This window comes from Diabrotica virgifera, chromosome 6 (assembly GCF_917563875.1).
Source record: "Diabrotica virgifera virgifera chromosome 6, PGI_DIABVI_V3a".
NCBI classification, from domain to species: Eukaryota; Metazoa; Arthropoda; class Insecta; order Coleoptera; family Chrysomelidae; genus Diabrotica; species Diabrotica virgifera.
Window position 1 is genome coordinate 204449171 of NC_065448.1, and position 17506 is coordinate 204466676.

Here is a 17506-nt window from a genome sequence, read left to right on the forward strand (position 1 = left end):
TTGGGATAGTCGAACAGTAGTTTGGTGAAACTAAACTTGAGAGATCGGGAGATTGCTACAAAAACCGCGTGACTGTCATGAGTCACGTGTTTAAGGTGAAGTTGTCAAAATTGTGTATACAGTGTGTATCATCAAAAGAAGTTTTTACATAGGGAGTGGCTTTTTTCTACTTTCTTAACTTAAATAAAGGTCTTCAGAAAGTACCGTTCTTCATTACTCTGCCTCCTTGGTAAATCAGTAATTTTTACTGATCATATCGACCTAGTGGATAACATTGACTTTTGTAAACAGTGAAGCTATTTTTATTGCCTGCTTTAATTGACTTGCGGTTTATATTTATTGTGTTTACCGTACTAAGTCGGTCGTTTTATATGAAGTTTGCGAACAGTTGACGAAAAACAACCTGGTCAGTGCGTGAGTCTTTTTCGTTAAAAAAAATCGAAAAGGGCGTTCAACTGTACGGGAGTCGGGATCGATTATTCGTGCTATCAAAATACTCAATGTTTCTGTGGAAAGTGAGCTTTTTAATTCATCAGTATTAGGACTTCAACGGGGTGTAAGTAACAATTATTATTATTCAATCATTTCAAAAATAACTTAAAATATCAGTGCACTATACTTTCCCTCCGAAATATGTGCAGCAGTAGATCTGTCATTGTTCAGATTTAACAAAATTCTAGTCAAATCACATAATTACCCTGTGCCCTGTGTGACCATTGTGTGACACATAATTGACTGAAAAAATAGTAAGAATTTATTTAATGTAGAGATTTTATTGTTGCCAAAATACTAAATATATAAATCTCTAGTTTTCTTTTCTGTAAAACTCAATGTTATTTTAATCTGAACAATCTGAAGTTACAAGAAACTCATGACTTTTTTGCAATTTTCGCTCTGTTGCATTATTCTTAATAAGATTGATTATTTTTTATTTTGCATTAAAAATAGTGTAAATTACTTAATATGTACATAAACAGAGATAAAGGACATGGTTACCTACTACGTTAATTAAACTTAACATACCATAAGAAATCTATAAACCTCTGTGGTATTATTTTCATAAGAGATAGAACATTTTCAAAATAGGTAAATTGAAGTCATGTGGGGTATACCTACCTACGTGCAGAGAGTGTCAATTTAGCCCTCACATTTTTATTGAAGCACTGTGAATCAAATATGCCATTGGATATCTTTGCTATTTTGTGAAATTAAAATTTACTCTAACCACAGAAATCTTAATATTATTATTTTCTATAATTGGTAAACTCTGGATAGGTCTTTGCCTCTCTGGCTATGTCCTTCCATTCAGATCTCTCGTGTGCCCCTCTCCTCCATTGTATTATGTTCATGATTTTCAGGTTGTCTTCCACATCATCCAACCATCTCGTTCTGGGTTTTCCTTTCTTCAGCCTTCCTATCGACTTCCAACGTATCAATGTAATATATTCTTTGTTGTTTTTTCTCTTCTTGTCTCTGGGCATGTCCCAGCCATGACAGTCTTTGACTTCTCACAAATCTTGCAATATCATACCCTTCATTCAATTTTCATCATCATTCTCTTTGTCTTTATCCCCATATGGGGTCGGATTCCCTAATTGCATTTCTCCATACAATTCTATCTTGGGCCATATCAATATTAATCCCCTTTACCAACATGTCCTGCCTAATCGTCTACTGCCACGTCTTCTTTGGTCTTCCTCTCCTACTCCTTCCAGGAATCTGCACTTCAGCTATTCTTTGTATTGGGTGATTAACGTCTCGACATTGAACATGGCCAAACCATCTTAACCTATGCTCTCTCATTTTGGCATCAATTGGTGCCAGACCTAGACTTTCCCTAATATACTCATTTCTAATTTTATCCTTCTTTGTCACTCCACTCATCCATCTAAGCATTCTCATTTCCGCCACATGCATTCGTTGTTCCTCTTTCTTCTTCACTGCCCAACATTCAGTTCTGTACATCATAGCCGGTCTTTTGGCTGTTTTATAGAATTTTCCCTTCAGCTTCATTGGAATTTTTCTGTCACACAACACACCACTCGCTTCTTTCCACTTCATCCATCCAGCCCTAATTCTACTGCATGCATCTTCATCTAATTCTCCATTATTCTGTAATACCGATCCCAGGTACTTAAAACTATTGCTTTTTACAATCAGCTCACCATTCAAAGATATCATTTTATTTGTAGTAACTCCATCTTTAAATGAACATTGTAAATACTCTGCCTTTGTCCTACTAAGTTTTAAACCTTTTTCCTCCAGAGCTTGTCTCCACTGTTCCAGTTTTTGTTCTAAGTCTTTTTCACTATTTCCTACTAACACGACATCATCAGCATACATTAAGCACCATGGAATGTTACCCTGCAGTTTCGCTGTTATCTGGTCCAAAACTAATGAGAATAAATACGGACTAAGCACCGAGCCTTGGTGCAATCCTACTTTCACATGAAATTGATCAGTCTCTCCCACACCTGTCCTAACACTAGTCGTTACTCCCTCATACATATCCCTCACAATCTTTATATATTCACCAGGGACTCCTTGGTAGTGTAGTGGTAGTAGACTCCCTAGGAAGTGGTAGTAATTCTGTAAAACTACGAAGTTTTCAAAAATTACATTTTTTGTGTAAATTTGTGTAAGTTTCAGATTTATATAGCTAAAATTGTATTAGTAACACATTTTTAAATAATTTTTAAACAAAATTCATGTACATTTCACTTTCTGCCCACACTGTACTTATGCACATATTTTGTTTCTTCTTTGTAATATATCTATAATATAGCTTTAATGTTCTTTTGTCATTTACAATTTGTGAAATTTAATTTGATCAATTAGTTAAAAAGTTATGGTAAATTAACTCAACCACACGCTTTGCCGGACTCTGTAAGGTAGTGCGCCAATGTTAATGAGAGGGGTGACTCGAGCGTTATAAATAAATAATTATAGAAGGTGTACTTAGATTTAATTTTAGAAAAATCTTTATAAGTACTTATGTAAGGTTTTTTTTTTGTACAATTTTCTGAATTTTTCAATGGTCGTCAGTTTTTTTCTAAAATTTATATTTTCGTAGGCATTTTAAAAAACAACTAATTTCTCAGTTCATTGGTTTAATAAAAAATTAAGCACCTACTTTTGGAGTAAAATTTTTTGATATGTTGTTTATTATAAGTAAGTACATTTCTGAATGAAATTATAAAATGTTCTACCTTGTTTGATTATATCCGTAAGTAAAAACTTTATTGACCCACTAAAAAGCTCATTGAAAATAATATCTTTGTGAGACAATTTTTAGTGCAGAGAAATAAGGTTTTTGTCGGGACACTTGACCAGCCAGGTTGCAAATGGTTTTTTGGGTACTATATAACTAAAACATTATAAATACGGTACTATTACTAGGGTATATGGATATATGGGTACTATATACCTAAAACATTATAAATACAAAAATTTCCGTCACAGTTCGGACGAGAACGGAAATTTTAGTTACTTACTAACAAAATAAGGATCAAACATGGCAATTTTTTCATTTAAATCGCTCTAGCTAAAAATAGGGTAATTCAATATTTTATTTGGAGTATTTATTTTTTAGTAGATGAGCAAAGATTTAAAATGGCAGTTTTTGAATTTTGGTCAGACCATTTGTTGCTTCGAAAATTGCAAAACACAACTAAAAGTTCGAAAATGAAAAATTTGCTATAACTTTTGCGAAAATTAACTGAAGACTTTGATATTGCACGAGAAGTTGAGTCAAATAGTCCATATAATGCCCAAAAAATTTCAAGACGATTCGTCAGTTAGTTTAAATTTTATTCAATTTGTTTATCCCACAGAGCTTTTTTTGCAATGTTATTGCTCAGAAAATAATAACGATATAGCAATTCTGCGGAAACCACATGATAGAAGAATACTTATATTTTCAATGTATTTAAAAAAAATCAATAAAAAGTCATTTTACCATTCCGAAAATATTTTACTAAATTAGAGTCATTTTTTGGCTTATAAATAATTTGAATTACTTTGTTAATATTGACTGTAGACTAAATCTACTTTGGTATTTGAAAAGCTGGTATTTTAACACGAATTTTCAAAAAAAATTCGCCTAGGTTAGTCACTGTGTTGTTACCTCGGTTGTTACCATACTCCTCCGAAACTCCTTGACTGATTTTTATGAAATTTTACAAGTATATCCTGTAGGACAGGGAATAGCTTGTACACTATTTTTTTACCAATAAGTGATAAGGGGTGTTTTCCCCCTTACTTTTTTTGGACAAAATTGTCTTCCCCAATTTTATATGATGTAGCATTAAAAAATACATACAACCCTTAATTTTCACCCTTCTATCACCAACCCCTTTTTTTTAATAGCATCTATATATTTACATCTATAAAATTGGAATACAATCCTGTCACATTGTTAGTTGTCATTTGCCATACTCCTCAGAAACAGCTTGACCGATTTTTATGAAATTATATACTTAATGTATATATTCGGTAGGTCTGAGAATCATTGGTAATCTATTTTTCATTTCCCTGAGTAATAAGAGGGTTCCCCCTAACATTTTATAATGTTAGGTGGGGATATATGTATATAATGTACTCTACAAGACTATGAGTACATACATACTAATTAAAAAAATAACGATCAAAATCCATCAACAAGCTCTGGAGATATTAATAGCAGCATATGTTTGAAGAATCAATTTCATTTTTTGAGTGCCTGGTTTTAATAATTCCCCTCGATTTTCGTTAGCACCTCATTTTTAAAGCTTCATTAACCACTCTGTTGAAGTTTAAAGTTTACTCAAACTTTTACACATAAACTATATAGCTTGAATTTCAAAATGGAGCTAGTTAGGTTGCTTAATTGTTATAAACAAAGAAGCTGTGAATTGAATAAAAAAAGAGGCTAACTTTGACCTTAATTGATTTAGGCGAAATTTTTTTTGTGATAATTTGTTTAAAGATATCAGCTTTACAAATAACAAAGTGAATGTACTTAGTCTACAGTTAATATTAACAAAGTTGTTCAAATTATTTATAAAACAAATATTATTCTTCTTTAGTAAAATGTTTTTGCAATGGTAAAAATGACCTTTTTTTAAATATTTTGAAAATATAGGTCTTCTTCTTTCATGTGGTACCCGAAAAATCGCTATATCATTATCATTTTCTGAGCAATAACATTGCAAAAAAAAGCTCTGTGGGATGAACAAATTGAATAATACCTACTTAAACTAATTGACGAATCATCTTGCATTTTTTTGTGCATTATATATGGACTGTTGGACTCAACTTTTCATGCCATACAACATCTTATGTTCATTTTTGCAAAAGCTATTAGGTCTGGATCCCGCGTATGAAAAAAAAGTTGATTATTAGCAAGCTGAAAATTTGTTAATAGCTTAAGGGTGTCTAGTCGGACAAACTTTGATATATGGGAACACTGGAACAGAGGCAGTTTTAATTGTGGAACTGGTTAAAAATTTAGAACGGTCAGACCGCGAAAACGGCACATTTATTTTGTCCGACAGAACAGACTTAAACTTCCGAACAGAGATTAAACTCTCATGCAAAAATCAGATTGCTATTTATTACCAAATGGGCGTTTTAATGAGTGGAACATGTAGAATATGTCAAATGACAGGAATTATGACAGGTGATAAATAGCAGTCCGATTTTTGCATGAGAGTTTAATCTCTGTTCGGAGAGCTTAAGTCTATTGTCTCGGACAAAATAAATGTGCCGTTTTCGTGCTGTGACCGTTCCAAATTTTTAACCTGTTCCACCTGTTCCACCTGTTCCAGTGTTCCCATATATAAAAGTTTATCCGACTAGACACCCTTAAGCTATTAACAAATTTTCAGCTTATTATTAATCAACTTTTTTTTCATACGCGGGATCCAGACCTACCTATATAGCAAATTTTTCATTTTCGAAATTTTAGTTTTATTTTTCCAGTACTGCCATACTAAAACATTTGCTCATCTACCAAAAGATGAATACCCTAAATAAGATATGAATTACCCTATTTTTACTTGTAGCGAGTTAAACGAAAAAATTGCCATTTTTGACCCTTATTTGTTATAATAATTAAAATTCTCGTCCGAACTGTGACGGGCATTTTTGTATTTATAATGTATTAGGTATATAGTATCCGAAAAACCCATTTGCAATCTGGCTGGTCAAGTGGCCCAAACATGGTATATTTTTGCCTTATTTCCCTGGAGTATTTACTTACCTACTTAAATTTAACAAGCAGGATGTATTCAGTTTACATTAATTGCATGAAATAAAATAATCAATATTACTTAAGAAGTGATAAAAGTCAATCTATAAACTTCTGTTAAATACAAGTTGGTGTGTTTATGGGAGTGATAAATTTTTGATAGATTTACTTGTTGCCCAGAATTTTATAAATACGCCAGTCTATATAAATGAGAGTAAAAACAGGATATTATCTCCGAATTCTATCCTAAGTACTGCATAGATTTTAATAAAATTTTGGGAATAGCCTCTACTTATTATATATCCTAATCCAAAGTCTACCCTATGCCGATGTGCGCTTTTTTCTTAGAGGTTGTTGCCACCCCTTCTCGAGGGTGGAAAATTTTTTGGGTCAAAATAGCTACGGAAGTGGCTAGAGAACTTAATCCTAAGCAAAAACTGCTTTATATATATTTTTTTAAAATTCAATACTTTTTGAGTTATTCGTGGTTGAAAATTTGTCAATTTCATTTTTGGACGGTTTTTTGCGAATACCTTAAAAATTATGCATCTAACGAAAAAATCTGTCTAAAACATTTTTTAGCTTATGAAAAATCAAAGGGATTCATTTCTTCATAAATCTTCTAGTTATAATACAAAAAGAGATTTGGTAGGTGAAAAGCGATTTTTTTGTGCATGCTCAAATCGGTGTATTCAACTTAAAATACCAGAGAAATGGTCGATTTTAGGGGTATAATTGTATAATGCTACCAATACCATTTGTAGTGCTTGAAATGACCTTTAAAACGAGCACTGTTAAATGTCTATTACATTCAAACTAAGCGAGATATGGTGCAAAAAAATTTATGACTTATTTATTTTACGATAAAATGCGAAGTATATTAACCCCTCATCCACCAGACTTAAATTCATCGTTTTACTTCTACAATACCTTTTATTATAGTGTTATTTCTATGTTCAAAAAGTTGAAGGGATTAAATGCGTTTTTGAAAAAAAAAAAGATCAAATTAAAGAACCCATTTTTAAATTTTTTTAAAAATCTTTATTTTTCTCCATGTAACTCGAAAATGATAGAGATATAGTAATGGAAAAAGAAAAAAAATTGTTATCTGAAAAAAAAACCTATATTTTTGTACTGTATATTTTTTTCGTATCTCTTATCATTTTCGAGTTACATGGAGAAAAACGAAGATTTTTAAGAAAATTTAATGCGCTCTATAATTTGATCTTATTTTTTTTTTCAAAAATTATTCATTTTAAACCCGTCCAACTTTTTGAACATAGAAATAACACTATAGTAAAAGGTATTTTAAAAAGAAAACGATGCATTTTAATTCTGGTGGGTGAGGGAATTTCCTTAAAATACATTAGTCATCAATTTTTTTTGCACCATATCTCGCTTAGTTTGACTGTAATCGACATTTAACAGTGCCCATTTTAAAGATCTTTTCAAACACTATAAAAGATATTGGTAGCATTATACCCCTAAAATCGACCATTTCTCTGTTAATTTAAGTTGAATACAACGATTTGAGCATGCACAAAAAAAATCTCTTTTCACCTACCAAATCTCTTTTTGTATTACAACTAGAAGATTTATGAAGAAATGAATCTCTTTGATTTTTCATAAGCTACAAAAATGTTTTATACAGATTTTTTCGTTAGATGCATAATTTTTAATGTATTCCCAAAAAAACGTCCAAAAAGGTGTCATTTTTCAATGATATTGACGGGATGTTTAGGTCTCTATGAAGGGTTTGGTTGATTTGGTTGATTTCATAGAGACCCAAACATCCCGTTAGTCAGCACAGTAATTCAAGAAAGAGCCAACAGACACCACGAGAAATTGGAAGGCCACCCCAACCAATTAATATTACCACTACTGCAGCCACTAAACAACAGAAGATTGCGAAGATTGTGGCCCATAGATCTTCGCTGAAACTGAGGTGAAACCGCTGGGTGATGTACCTCATAACGACATTTTAGTGTACAATACTATAGTTGATATAAGTTATTGTACTTGTTATCAAATTAACTCATAATTAGAATATGTAATTCTGATTGTTAATAAATGCTTACAAAAAAAATGATATTGACAAAGTACCCCGCGCAAACCTTATGGAAATTAGGTCCCAGTGGATTTCGTTAATACTTTGGGAAAATACTCTTTGAATCATCCTGATAAAAAGTTCTCATGGGCACAACTCAATCGTATGAAGGATTTTCAAGATATAGAGGCACAAACTCGGAAAATTATAAGATTTACTGGGTATTCCAATTCCCTGAGTTACTGGTTATCTGGCAACATGTAGAAGTTTGGATCAAGGAAAAGTACTAGAAGTCTAGGATTTTTTCCTGGCTATCCAATGGCGACCTTTACTTTGACCTTGACCTTCAACGGACGTCATCTTCTAGAGTTTCGAGGATTTTCGGTATTAAATTGATATAAACAGATTACTGATGGGTTTTTGGGATCGCTAAACACGAATATGCCATCAAAATTAACCTCCGGATTACGTGGTGTCCAGGGCCACTGCAAGGGACGTCATCTTCTAGAGTTTCGATGGTTTTCGGCATTTAATTGATACAAATGAATTACTGGAGGGTTTTTTGAGGTCGCTAAACACGAATATGCCACCAGAACCGACTCCCGGAGCACCTCGTCAATAAAAGGCGGTCCTGCAGTTTCGAGGGTCTTTGGTACTACATTAATACAAACTGATTAGTTATAGGTTTTTGGGGTTGCTGAAAACGAATACGTGATCAGCACAGACTCAGGAGCACCTGTTGCCTAAGACAGGTTATCTTCTGGAGTTAAAAACCTAAGAGTAACCCATTTGATTCCTCCGAAACTTCAGAAAATAACCTGTCTTAGGCACCAGGTGCTCCTGTGACTGTGCTGATCACGTATTCGTGTTCAGCAACCCCAAAAACCTATAACTAATCCGTTTGCATTAATGTAGTACCAAAGACTCTCGAAACTCCAGGAGCGCCTTTCATTGACCTTGGAAACCAGGTCCTCCGGGAGTCGGTTCTGGTGGCATATTCGTGTTTAGCGACCTCAAAAAACCCTCCAATAATTCATTTGCATCAATTAAATGCCGAAAACCATCGAAACTCTAGAAGATGACGTCCCTTGCAGTGGACCTGGGCACCACGTCCTCCGGAGGTCAGTTCTGATGGCATATTCGTGTTTAGGGATCCCAAAAATCCATGAGTAATCTGTTTATATCAATTTAATGCCGAAAACCCTCGAAACTCTAGAAGATGACGTCCGTTGAAGGTCAAGGTCAAAGTAAAGGTCGCCATTGGATATCCAGGAAAAAATTCTAGACTACTAGTACTATTCCTTGATCCAAACTTCTGCGTGTTGCCAGATAACCAGTAACTCAGGGAATAATTTTTTGAGTTTGTGCCTCTATATATTGAAAATCCTTCATACGATTGAGTTGTGCCCATGAGAACTTTTTATCAGGATGTTTCAAAGAGAATTTTCCCAAAGTATGAACGAAATCCACTGAGACCTAATTTCCATAAGGTTTGTGCGGGGAACAATCAAACACGAATAAAAGTATCGAGTTTTCAAAAAAAAATGTAGAACAATTTTTGTTTAGAATCAGGTTCTCTAGCCACTTCCGTGGTTTTTTTGACGAAAAAATTTTCCACTCACAAGAAGGGGTGGGAACCACCCCAAGATAAAAGCGCCATAGAAGTTAGGGTAGACTTTGATTCTTAAGCTATTACCTACTTTCAGTGAAAATATCAAGTAAATTGATGCAGTAGGATTAGTGTTGGAAAGTTCTCGAGAATGAAAAATAGGAGAATATTCTCGAGAATATTCTCGATATGGAGAATTTTCTAAGAATGAACCCCATGACGCACTTAAGAATATTGTTGAAGATGAAAAATAGGGTTTTAAAAATTATGATCTTATATACAAAATTATGAGATGAAACAACAGTGTTATTTGTATATAAAAAAATACAAAATAACAGAAAACATAAAATTTCTTTGATAAAAAAATGAAATTTTCTTCTTAACAGCAAATAATCGATGTGGTATGATAAAAGACGAGACCTCAGATTCAGAATCTATTTCTATCATTAGCTCATCCTAGTCATCTACAATCTGCATTTCAATGTACTGATGAGTTGTGGGATTTTGTTTTTCACGAGTGGCCAGCTCAGTCATGGATTGGTCTACGTCTAAAAATTTTAAATTGTGAGCAATAAAAGTTACCTTACGAGCCCGCTCAGCGGTGAGCCGGTTTCTTTTAGAGAAGTGGATAAGAAAACCCATAAGTACTGAATTTTCTTTCAGTCGCTGCACTGGATGAAGGCATGCTTAATATATCAACTGCTATTTTAGTTAATTTTGTTCAGAAACATTGTACCTTTTCACCATATGATTAAGTCTAATTTTTCAATTGATTTTACAACGTATAGTTTTCCAAAAAATATGAGGATAAAGAGACTTGGCGGTGGTCAAATGAAGCACAAGGAAAAATAAAAGAGAAGGGAAAATTATATAAAAAGTGGCAAGAAACCAGATCGGATATAGATCTTCAAAACTATATATAGTTGGTCGCCAAAAAGGAAGCGAAAGTAGCAGTAGCAAAAGCTAAAGCAGAAGCGTATTCAAACCTATACGATCAACTTGATACCAGGGAAGGCGAAACAAAGATATATAAAATAGCCAAACAGAGAGCAAAGAAAGCAAGAGATTTTAATCAGATTAGATGTATCCGAGATGAAAATAATAAAATACTAATTCACGAAAAGGATGTCAAAAAGAGATGGAGAAAGTATTTTGACAGTTTATTAAATGAAGAATTTGACAGACAGCCTGTCGAGTTAACGGAGACAGTAACAGCAATGGTTACCAGAATAACAAACGAGGAAGTGGCTCAAGCGCTTCAAAAAATAAAGAAAGGAAAAGCAGTAGGACCAGATGATATTCCTGGGGAAGTATGGAGAGCATTGGGAGAGACAGGAATAAGTTGGCTAGCAGGCCTATTTAACAGAATTATGGAAGTTGGACAAATGCCAGACGAATGGAGAAGCAGTATATTAGTACCTGTCTACAAAACAAGGAGACATACAACAATGCACAAACTACAGGGCTATAAAACTACTTAGCCACACCAAGAAAATATGGGAGAGAGTAATTGATAGACGGATACGTGAAGAAACCGAAATATCCGATAATCAATTTGGCTTTATGCAGGGCAGATCAACAACAGATGCAATTTTCATTGTAAGGCAACTGATGAAAAAATACAGGAATAAAGAGACCAACGCTCATATGGTATTCATTGATATTGAGTTCCTCGAGAGATTCTGTGGTGGGCTCTCAATAAGAAAGGAGTCCCTGGCGAATATGTAAAGATTGTGAGAGATATGTATGAGGGAGTAACGACTAGTGTTAGGACAGGTGTGGGAGAGACTGATAAATTTCAGGTGAAAGTAGGATTGCACCAAGGCTCGGTGCTTAGTCCTTCCTTATTTATTCTCATTAGTTTTGGACCAGATAACATCGAAACTACAGGGTAGTATTCCATGGTGCCTAATGTATGCTGATGATGTAGTGTTAATAGGAAATAGTGAAAGAGACTTAGAACAAAAACTGGAACAGTGGAGACAAGCTCTGGAGAAAAAGGTTTAAAACTTAGTCGGACAAAAACAGAGTATTTGGAATGTTTATTTAAAGATGGAGTTACTACAAATAAAATGGTATCTTTGGATGGTGAAATGATTGTGAAAAGCAATAGTTTTAAGTACCTAGGATCGGTATTACAGAGTAATGGAGAAATAGATGGAGATGCATGCAGTAGAATTAGGGCTGGTTGGATGAAGTGGAAAGAAGCGAGTGGTGTGTTGTGTGACAGAAAAATTCCAATGAAGTTGAAGGGAAAATTCTATAAAACAGCCATAAGACCGGCTATGATGCACGGAACTGAATGTTGGGCAGTGAAAAAGAAAGAGGAACAACGAATGCATGTGGCGGAAATGAGAATGCTTAGATGGATGAGTGGAGTGACAAAGAAGGATAAAATTAGAAATGAGTATATTAGGGGAAGTCTAGGTGTGGCACCAATTGATGCCAAAATGAGAGAGCATAGGTTAAGATGGTTTGGTCATGTTCAACGTCGAGACGTTAATCACCCAATACGAAGAATAGCTGAAGTGCAGATCCCTGGAAGGAGTAGGAGAGGAAGACCAAAGAAGACCTGGGGGGAGAGGATAAGGCAGGACATGTTGGTAAAGGGGATTAACATTGATATGACCCAAGATAGAATTGTGTGGAGAAATGCAATTAGGGAAGCCGACCCCGCATAGGGATAAGGCAAAGAGAATGATGATGAGTTTTCCAAAAAATCTCTCCTTAGACCGATAAAGTGTCAAATCTGCCATTATTTCAGCCGACTCATCACCATATTTTAGAGTTGCTAAATTATCTACAAAATCAGTTTCCTCAACTTGTTCTTCTCTGCTTAAATGAACACCATTCTAAATATTTGCACGTTAATATTGCACCAAAACAATAAAAATTGACACTGTAAACACCCTTGCTAGTGGTTCATGGGATTGGCAAAAGCAAAACACCTACATATTTTTTAAATTATAATAATTTGACCCGTATCTAGTTTTTATTTTTATTTCGGTTTTTGAAAATATAGAAAATTTTTGCTGAGAATATTATCGGGTATAATATCACAAGAGAGTGAGAATAAATTGAAAATAATGCGACAGTTTTTCGAAAATTTGTTGTCTGGCAATAGACACGAGAGCCCGCAGGGCTCGAGTGGATATTGCCCAATGACAACAAATTTTGAGTAAAAATGAAGCATTATTTTCTTATTTATTCTTACTGTCGTGTGATATTCGTAAGATTATTTTTTAATACGCATATTATGGATATTTTCTTAAATGTGACAGTTGTCAAAACTAGGAAACTGGTTGCCATTAAACATAAACAATCTACTTAAAAAATTCTATCGGTAATTTTCTACAGTAGATAATTCTCAGTATAATTTTAATCTGATTGGACAGAATTAAACACGTGATCAAATATCTTACTATACGATTGGTAGTTAAAATCATTAAAAAATAATCGAGCGAATTTTCTGGCCGAGAATATTCTCGAGAATATTCCCGTTCTCGAGAATATTCTCTTCTAACATCACTAATAAGTAGGATGGAATTCGGAGCCGAATACCCTCACTGACTGCACTATTACTTGTTGCCCAGAATTATATAAAAACAATTTGTTATCTTTATCTCTGTCATACTTAACAAGATAAGATTTCGTCACAACACACAACAACAAGAGCACATCCAGTGCGATTATCTTATTAAAATCAATTCTGACATTTTAGACCATTATTAAACAGTTTAGTAGAGGTCAGATTTATATAGAGTGAGTGTGGTATGACAGCGGGGCCGGGCTTCATTCTACAAAAATTCAATCAAGTCTTCCGTTCCAGGTACAAAAAAAATGCTGCAGGACTTGACATAGAGGGACCCTCTACCGGCAGGAGGGCCGCGGGGATGCTGATAATGCCTTCGGTTCTGGAAGAAGTGGAGGACAACTCCGTATTTACCCCTTTAGTGGACTCCAGTGGTATACGAGTGATCCCACCTAGCCCTTCTTCGAAACCGTTGAAGAACATCAGTGAAATCAAAAGCCTTCTTCAGCAGGGCCGAAAGCAAGAAGTGAAACAAATCTTACGGAATAATTCTTGGCCTGTGAACAGTCCAATCCGAACCGAACTGTGGCCAGAGTTGTGTACACAGCATCAAAATGACAAGTCCAATTTTATGGAAGGGTTCTACTGGGATATGGTTAACCAGGTTTACGGGACCACTGATCTACCAGACAAATCTGTCAGTTTGCCACCCTTCGTGGAACCGTCTCACTGTCAGTCATATTATATGACACATAAAGGAAGAAGTATTACAGATCGTGTTGTGTCAGTGTTAGGATATGCTTGCCCCGATATTGTTTATAGTCCAACGATATATCCAATATGTGCTCTACTTCTTCACTTCATGACTGGTAAGTTTTTACATTAAATATATATTATTAGATAAACTATTCGATAGTAATATTCATGATAATGTCAAAAATGTTCTAAATAAAAAATGTACCAATTTTTTTATCAATACCCTTAAAATATTGATGTGAGGCTGATAATTCAATAAAATACAATTTAATGACAAAAATAAGAAATCTATTTAGAAGATTTGCAGATTGATTTTTAAACTACTTGTTTAATATATTCATATAGTACGTTCTTTAAAGTAAAATATTGCAAAACCTCTAAATTTTAAAGAACTGCTTGGATTTACATGATATTTGGCATACACGTAGCTAACAAGTCAAAGAAAAAAAGTGATATTGTGCCGATGTGTACTTTTGCCCTAGGGGCGATTTTCACAATATATGTTCGAAATAAGTCCGGAAATGGATAAAATGACTAATTCTAAGCAACTCTTGTTCTATAAAGTTTTTTCACCAAGTTAATACTTTTCGAGTTATTTTAGTGAATATGTTAATTTTTCTACAAAATAATCACGTTTTCAGACGGTTTTTCGCACATAACTCAAAAAGTAAGTATTTGGTAGAAAAAAATTGTTATCAAAAATATAGCAGGTAAAAAAGTGAAAAACTTGGTGTATATAATTAGGTCACTGTACCTAGTAGAAGCAGAGTTATAGCTAATGAAAAATAGGTTCATATTCGTCAAATTCCAAATCGTATATTTTAACGTGCCATAACCAAAAAACGAAGCAATTTTTTGGGGAAAGCTCTATTTAACTTTTTTAAGTTGATTAAAAAATTAATTATTAATTGATTAAAAACAAGTTACGCTCAAAATAAAGGTGGGTCTTTTTTTGGTAAGAAATCGAGAATATATAAAATATAATTAGCATTTCAAATGAACTTAATTGTTATCACTTCACAAGTTTTTTACTGGCGTATGTATTGATCATACGATCTGTAAGTTTCATCGGTTCAAAGTCCTTATTTTTGAAAGAGCTGTGGTTAAAAGGGCTTGAACGAGTCACTTATCACGAGTGTATGCAAATTTAGAAACACCGAATCTTGACCAATTTTTGTCTTACAGAAAAACAAAAAAATACAAAATATTCAGGAAAGTAAAGCCGACTTTTTTTATTGTTTAAGACTTTTGGTATCTCTAACAATTTTTAAGTTATTTTGAAAAAAAAGCAGTTTTTTCAAAATTAAAATTTTAAAAAATTTTACTTTAAAACCAAATTTTTTCAAAAATAAGCACTTTGAATCGATGAAACTTACAGATCATATAAACACAACATAAATAAAATAACATGTGAAGCGGTAACGATTAATTTCATTTAAGTTGCTAATTGGGGGGTGATCTTCCTGATTTTTTTTTTGCTAAATCAAAAGGGACCAACTTTATTTTGAGCGTAACTTGCTTACATTTGATGCAAGATTTTTTTTTTATAAAAACAGACAAAGCTTTTTTTAAACATTTTAAAAAAGTTGTTATATGTTTTCCCCAATAATGCTTCATTATTTGGATATTTCACATTGAATTATTCTATTTGGAATTTTTCTAATATGAACCTATTTTTCATTAGTTATAACTCTGCTTTTGCTAGGTATAGAGACCTAATATATACACCGTTTTTTTCACTTTTTTATAGGCTATAGTTTTGCTAAGAATATTTTTTTCGACAAAATGCTTACGTTTTGAGTTATTTGCGAAAAACCGTCTAAAAACGTGGTTATTTTGTTGAAAAATGAACATATTCACTTGCAAATAACTCGAAAAGTATTGATTTGGTGAAAAAACTCTATAGAACAAAAGTTGCTTAAAGTTAGTCAGTTTATCCATTTCGGGACTTAACTTGAACATATATTTTTTCACCCCTGAGATGGGGTGAAACTTACCCCCAGGGCAAAAGCACACATCGGCACCATATCACTTTTTTTGTGTGACATGTTAGTTATGCGTATGCCAAATTTCATGTCAATTCAAGCAGTTCTTTAAAATTTACAGCAAAAACCGTGAAGGAATGTACTAATAGATGATGCAACTTTTTCTACCCTTTACCTTACGCTTGTTTCTATAGGCGATTTATAAATTATTTCCATGTTTTTTCACGTTCGTCTACTCCTTCCTTGTTTTCTTTCCTTCTGTTGTTCAAAATTGTTTCATTTGGACTTTAGTGTGACAATCCTTTTAGCTGTTTTTCTCAATTCTAGTAGTACTGTTATTAGATTAAATTGTTGTGTTATATTGTATATTTTTCGTCTAGCATTCATTTTTATTACTATTACAAAACTGTTTCCTTGTGATATCTTTGTTTTTCAAATATAATTTTCTTAAGCGAAAAAATTAGTGTTATGTAATTAATTTTTTAATTGTTTAAAAAAATTAATAAAAAAATTAAAAAATTAGGAAAAATGGAACCCCTAACAAGATAGTTCAAATCCATAGTTTGGTTTGGATAGCACAAAATTATTTCATTTGGGCATTGGTGTGAATCCTTTTAGCTGTTTCTCTCAATTCTTTCTAGAACTGTTATTAGATTAAATTGTTGTGTTATATTTAGTTCAGAGAAATAAGGAAAAAAAATATCCTGTTGGTGACACATCCCCCTCCAGGCTGAAACCAAATATTTTGAGTGGTATGAACATCTATAATAATAATCTATATGTTTCCTGTAGCCGATTTTTATGATATACATAGTTATAAACAAATGAAGATCAAAAAACTGTAAATTTTCGCTTTTTTCGTCTATTACCAAAAAGTTAAGCATTTTAAACAAATTTGAGAGTGAGAAACTCATAAACCGTATAAAAAACTTCAATATGGCGTTCGCTGAATATGCCTATCCTTATTGGTTACTTAGAAAATTGCAAAATAACAAATATAAAATAAAATAAAATAAATAAAATACCCTAAATTTCAAAGCGATCAGTCAAATAGTTATGCAAGTTATTTAACTTGTTTATCCCAAATTAATTTTTTTTGCAACACTATAAGTCAGAAAATGATGCCAGTAACACTTTGGAGAGTTTATGAAAGAAGAAGATTTACACTATTAATTTAATTTAAAAAAAATGACAAAAAATAATTCTAAATTTTGCAAAATTATTTTGCAAGAACATGTGAATTAAAAAAAAAGGGAAGGGGGCTAACTTCGTCCCTAATTGTCCTAGGACAATTGTTTTTCTTTCTAAATGTGTATAAAAATTCAGTCTTTCTAAATATGAAAAAATA

General features: G+C 33.1%; 1 protein-coding gene across 6 annotated transcripts in view; it reads left to right on the forward strand.

Moving 5' to 3' along the window:
- LOC126886681 (GTPase-activating protein skywalker) overlaps positions 1-17506 on the forward strand; it is a 400554-nt gene continuing 383048 nt past the window's right edge. For 5 of the 6 annotated variants that reach the window (XM_050653672.1, XM_050653670.1, XM_050653673.1 and 2 more), the window contains exon 1: positions 13551-14286. In XM_050653672.1, the coding sequence (XP_050509629.1) occupies positions 13659-14286 (628 nt within the window). In that variant the 5' untranslated portion in view covers positions 13551-13658. Of the gene's footprint in view, positions 557-13550; positions 14287-17506 lie in introns of those variants that run through there. The other variant, XM_050653674.1, reaches the window with a different exon arrangement.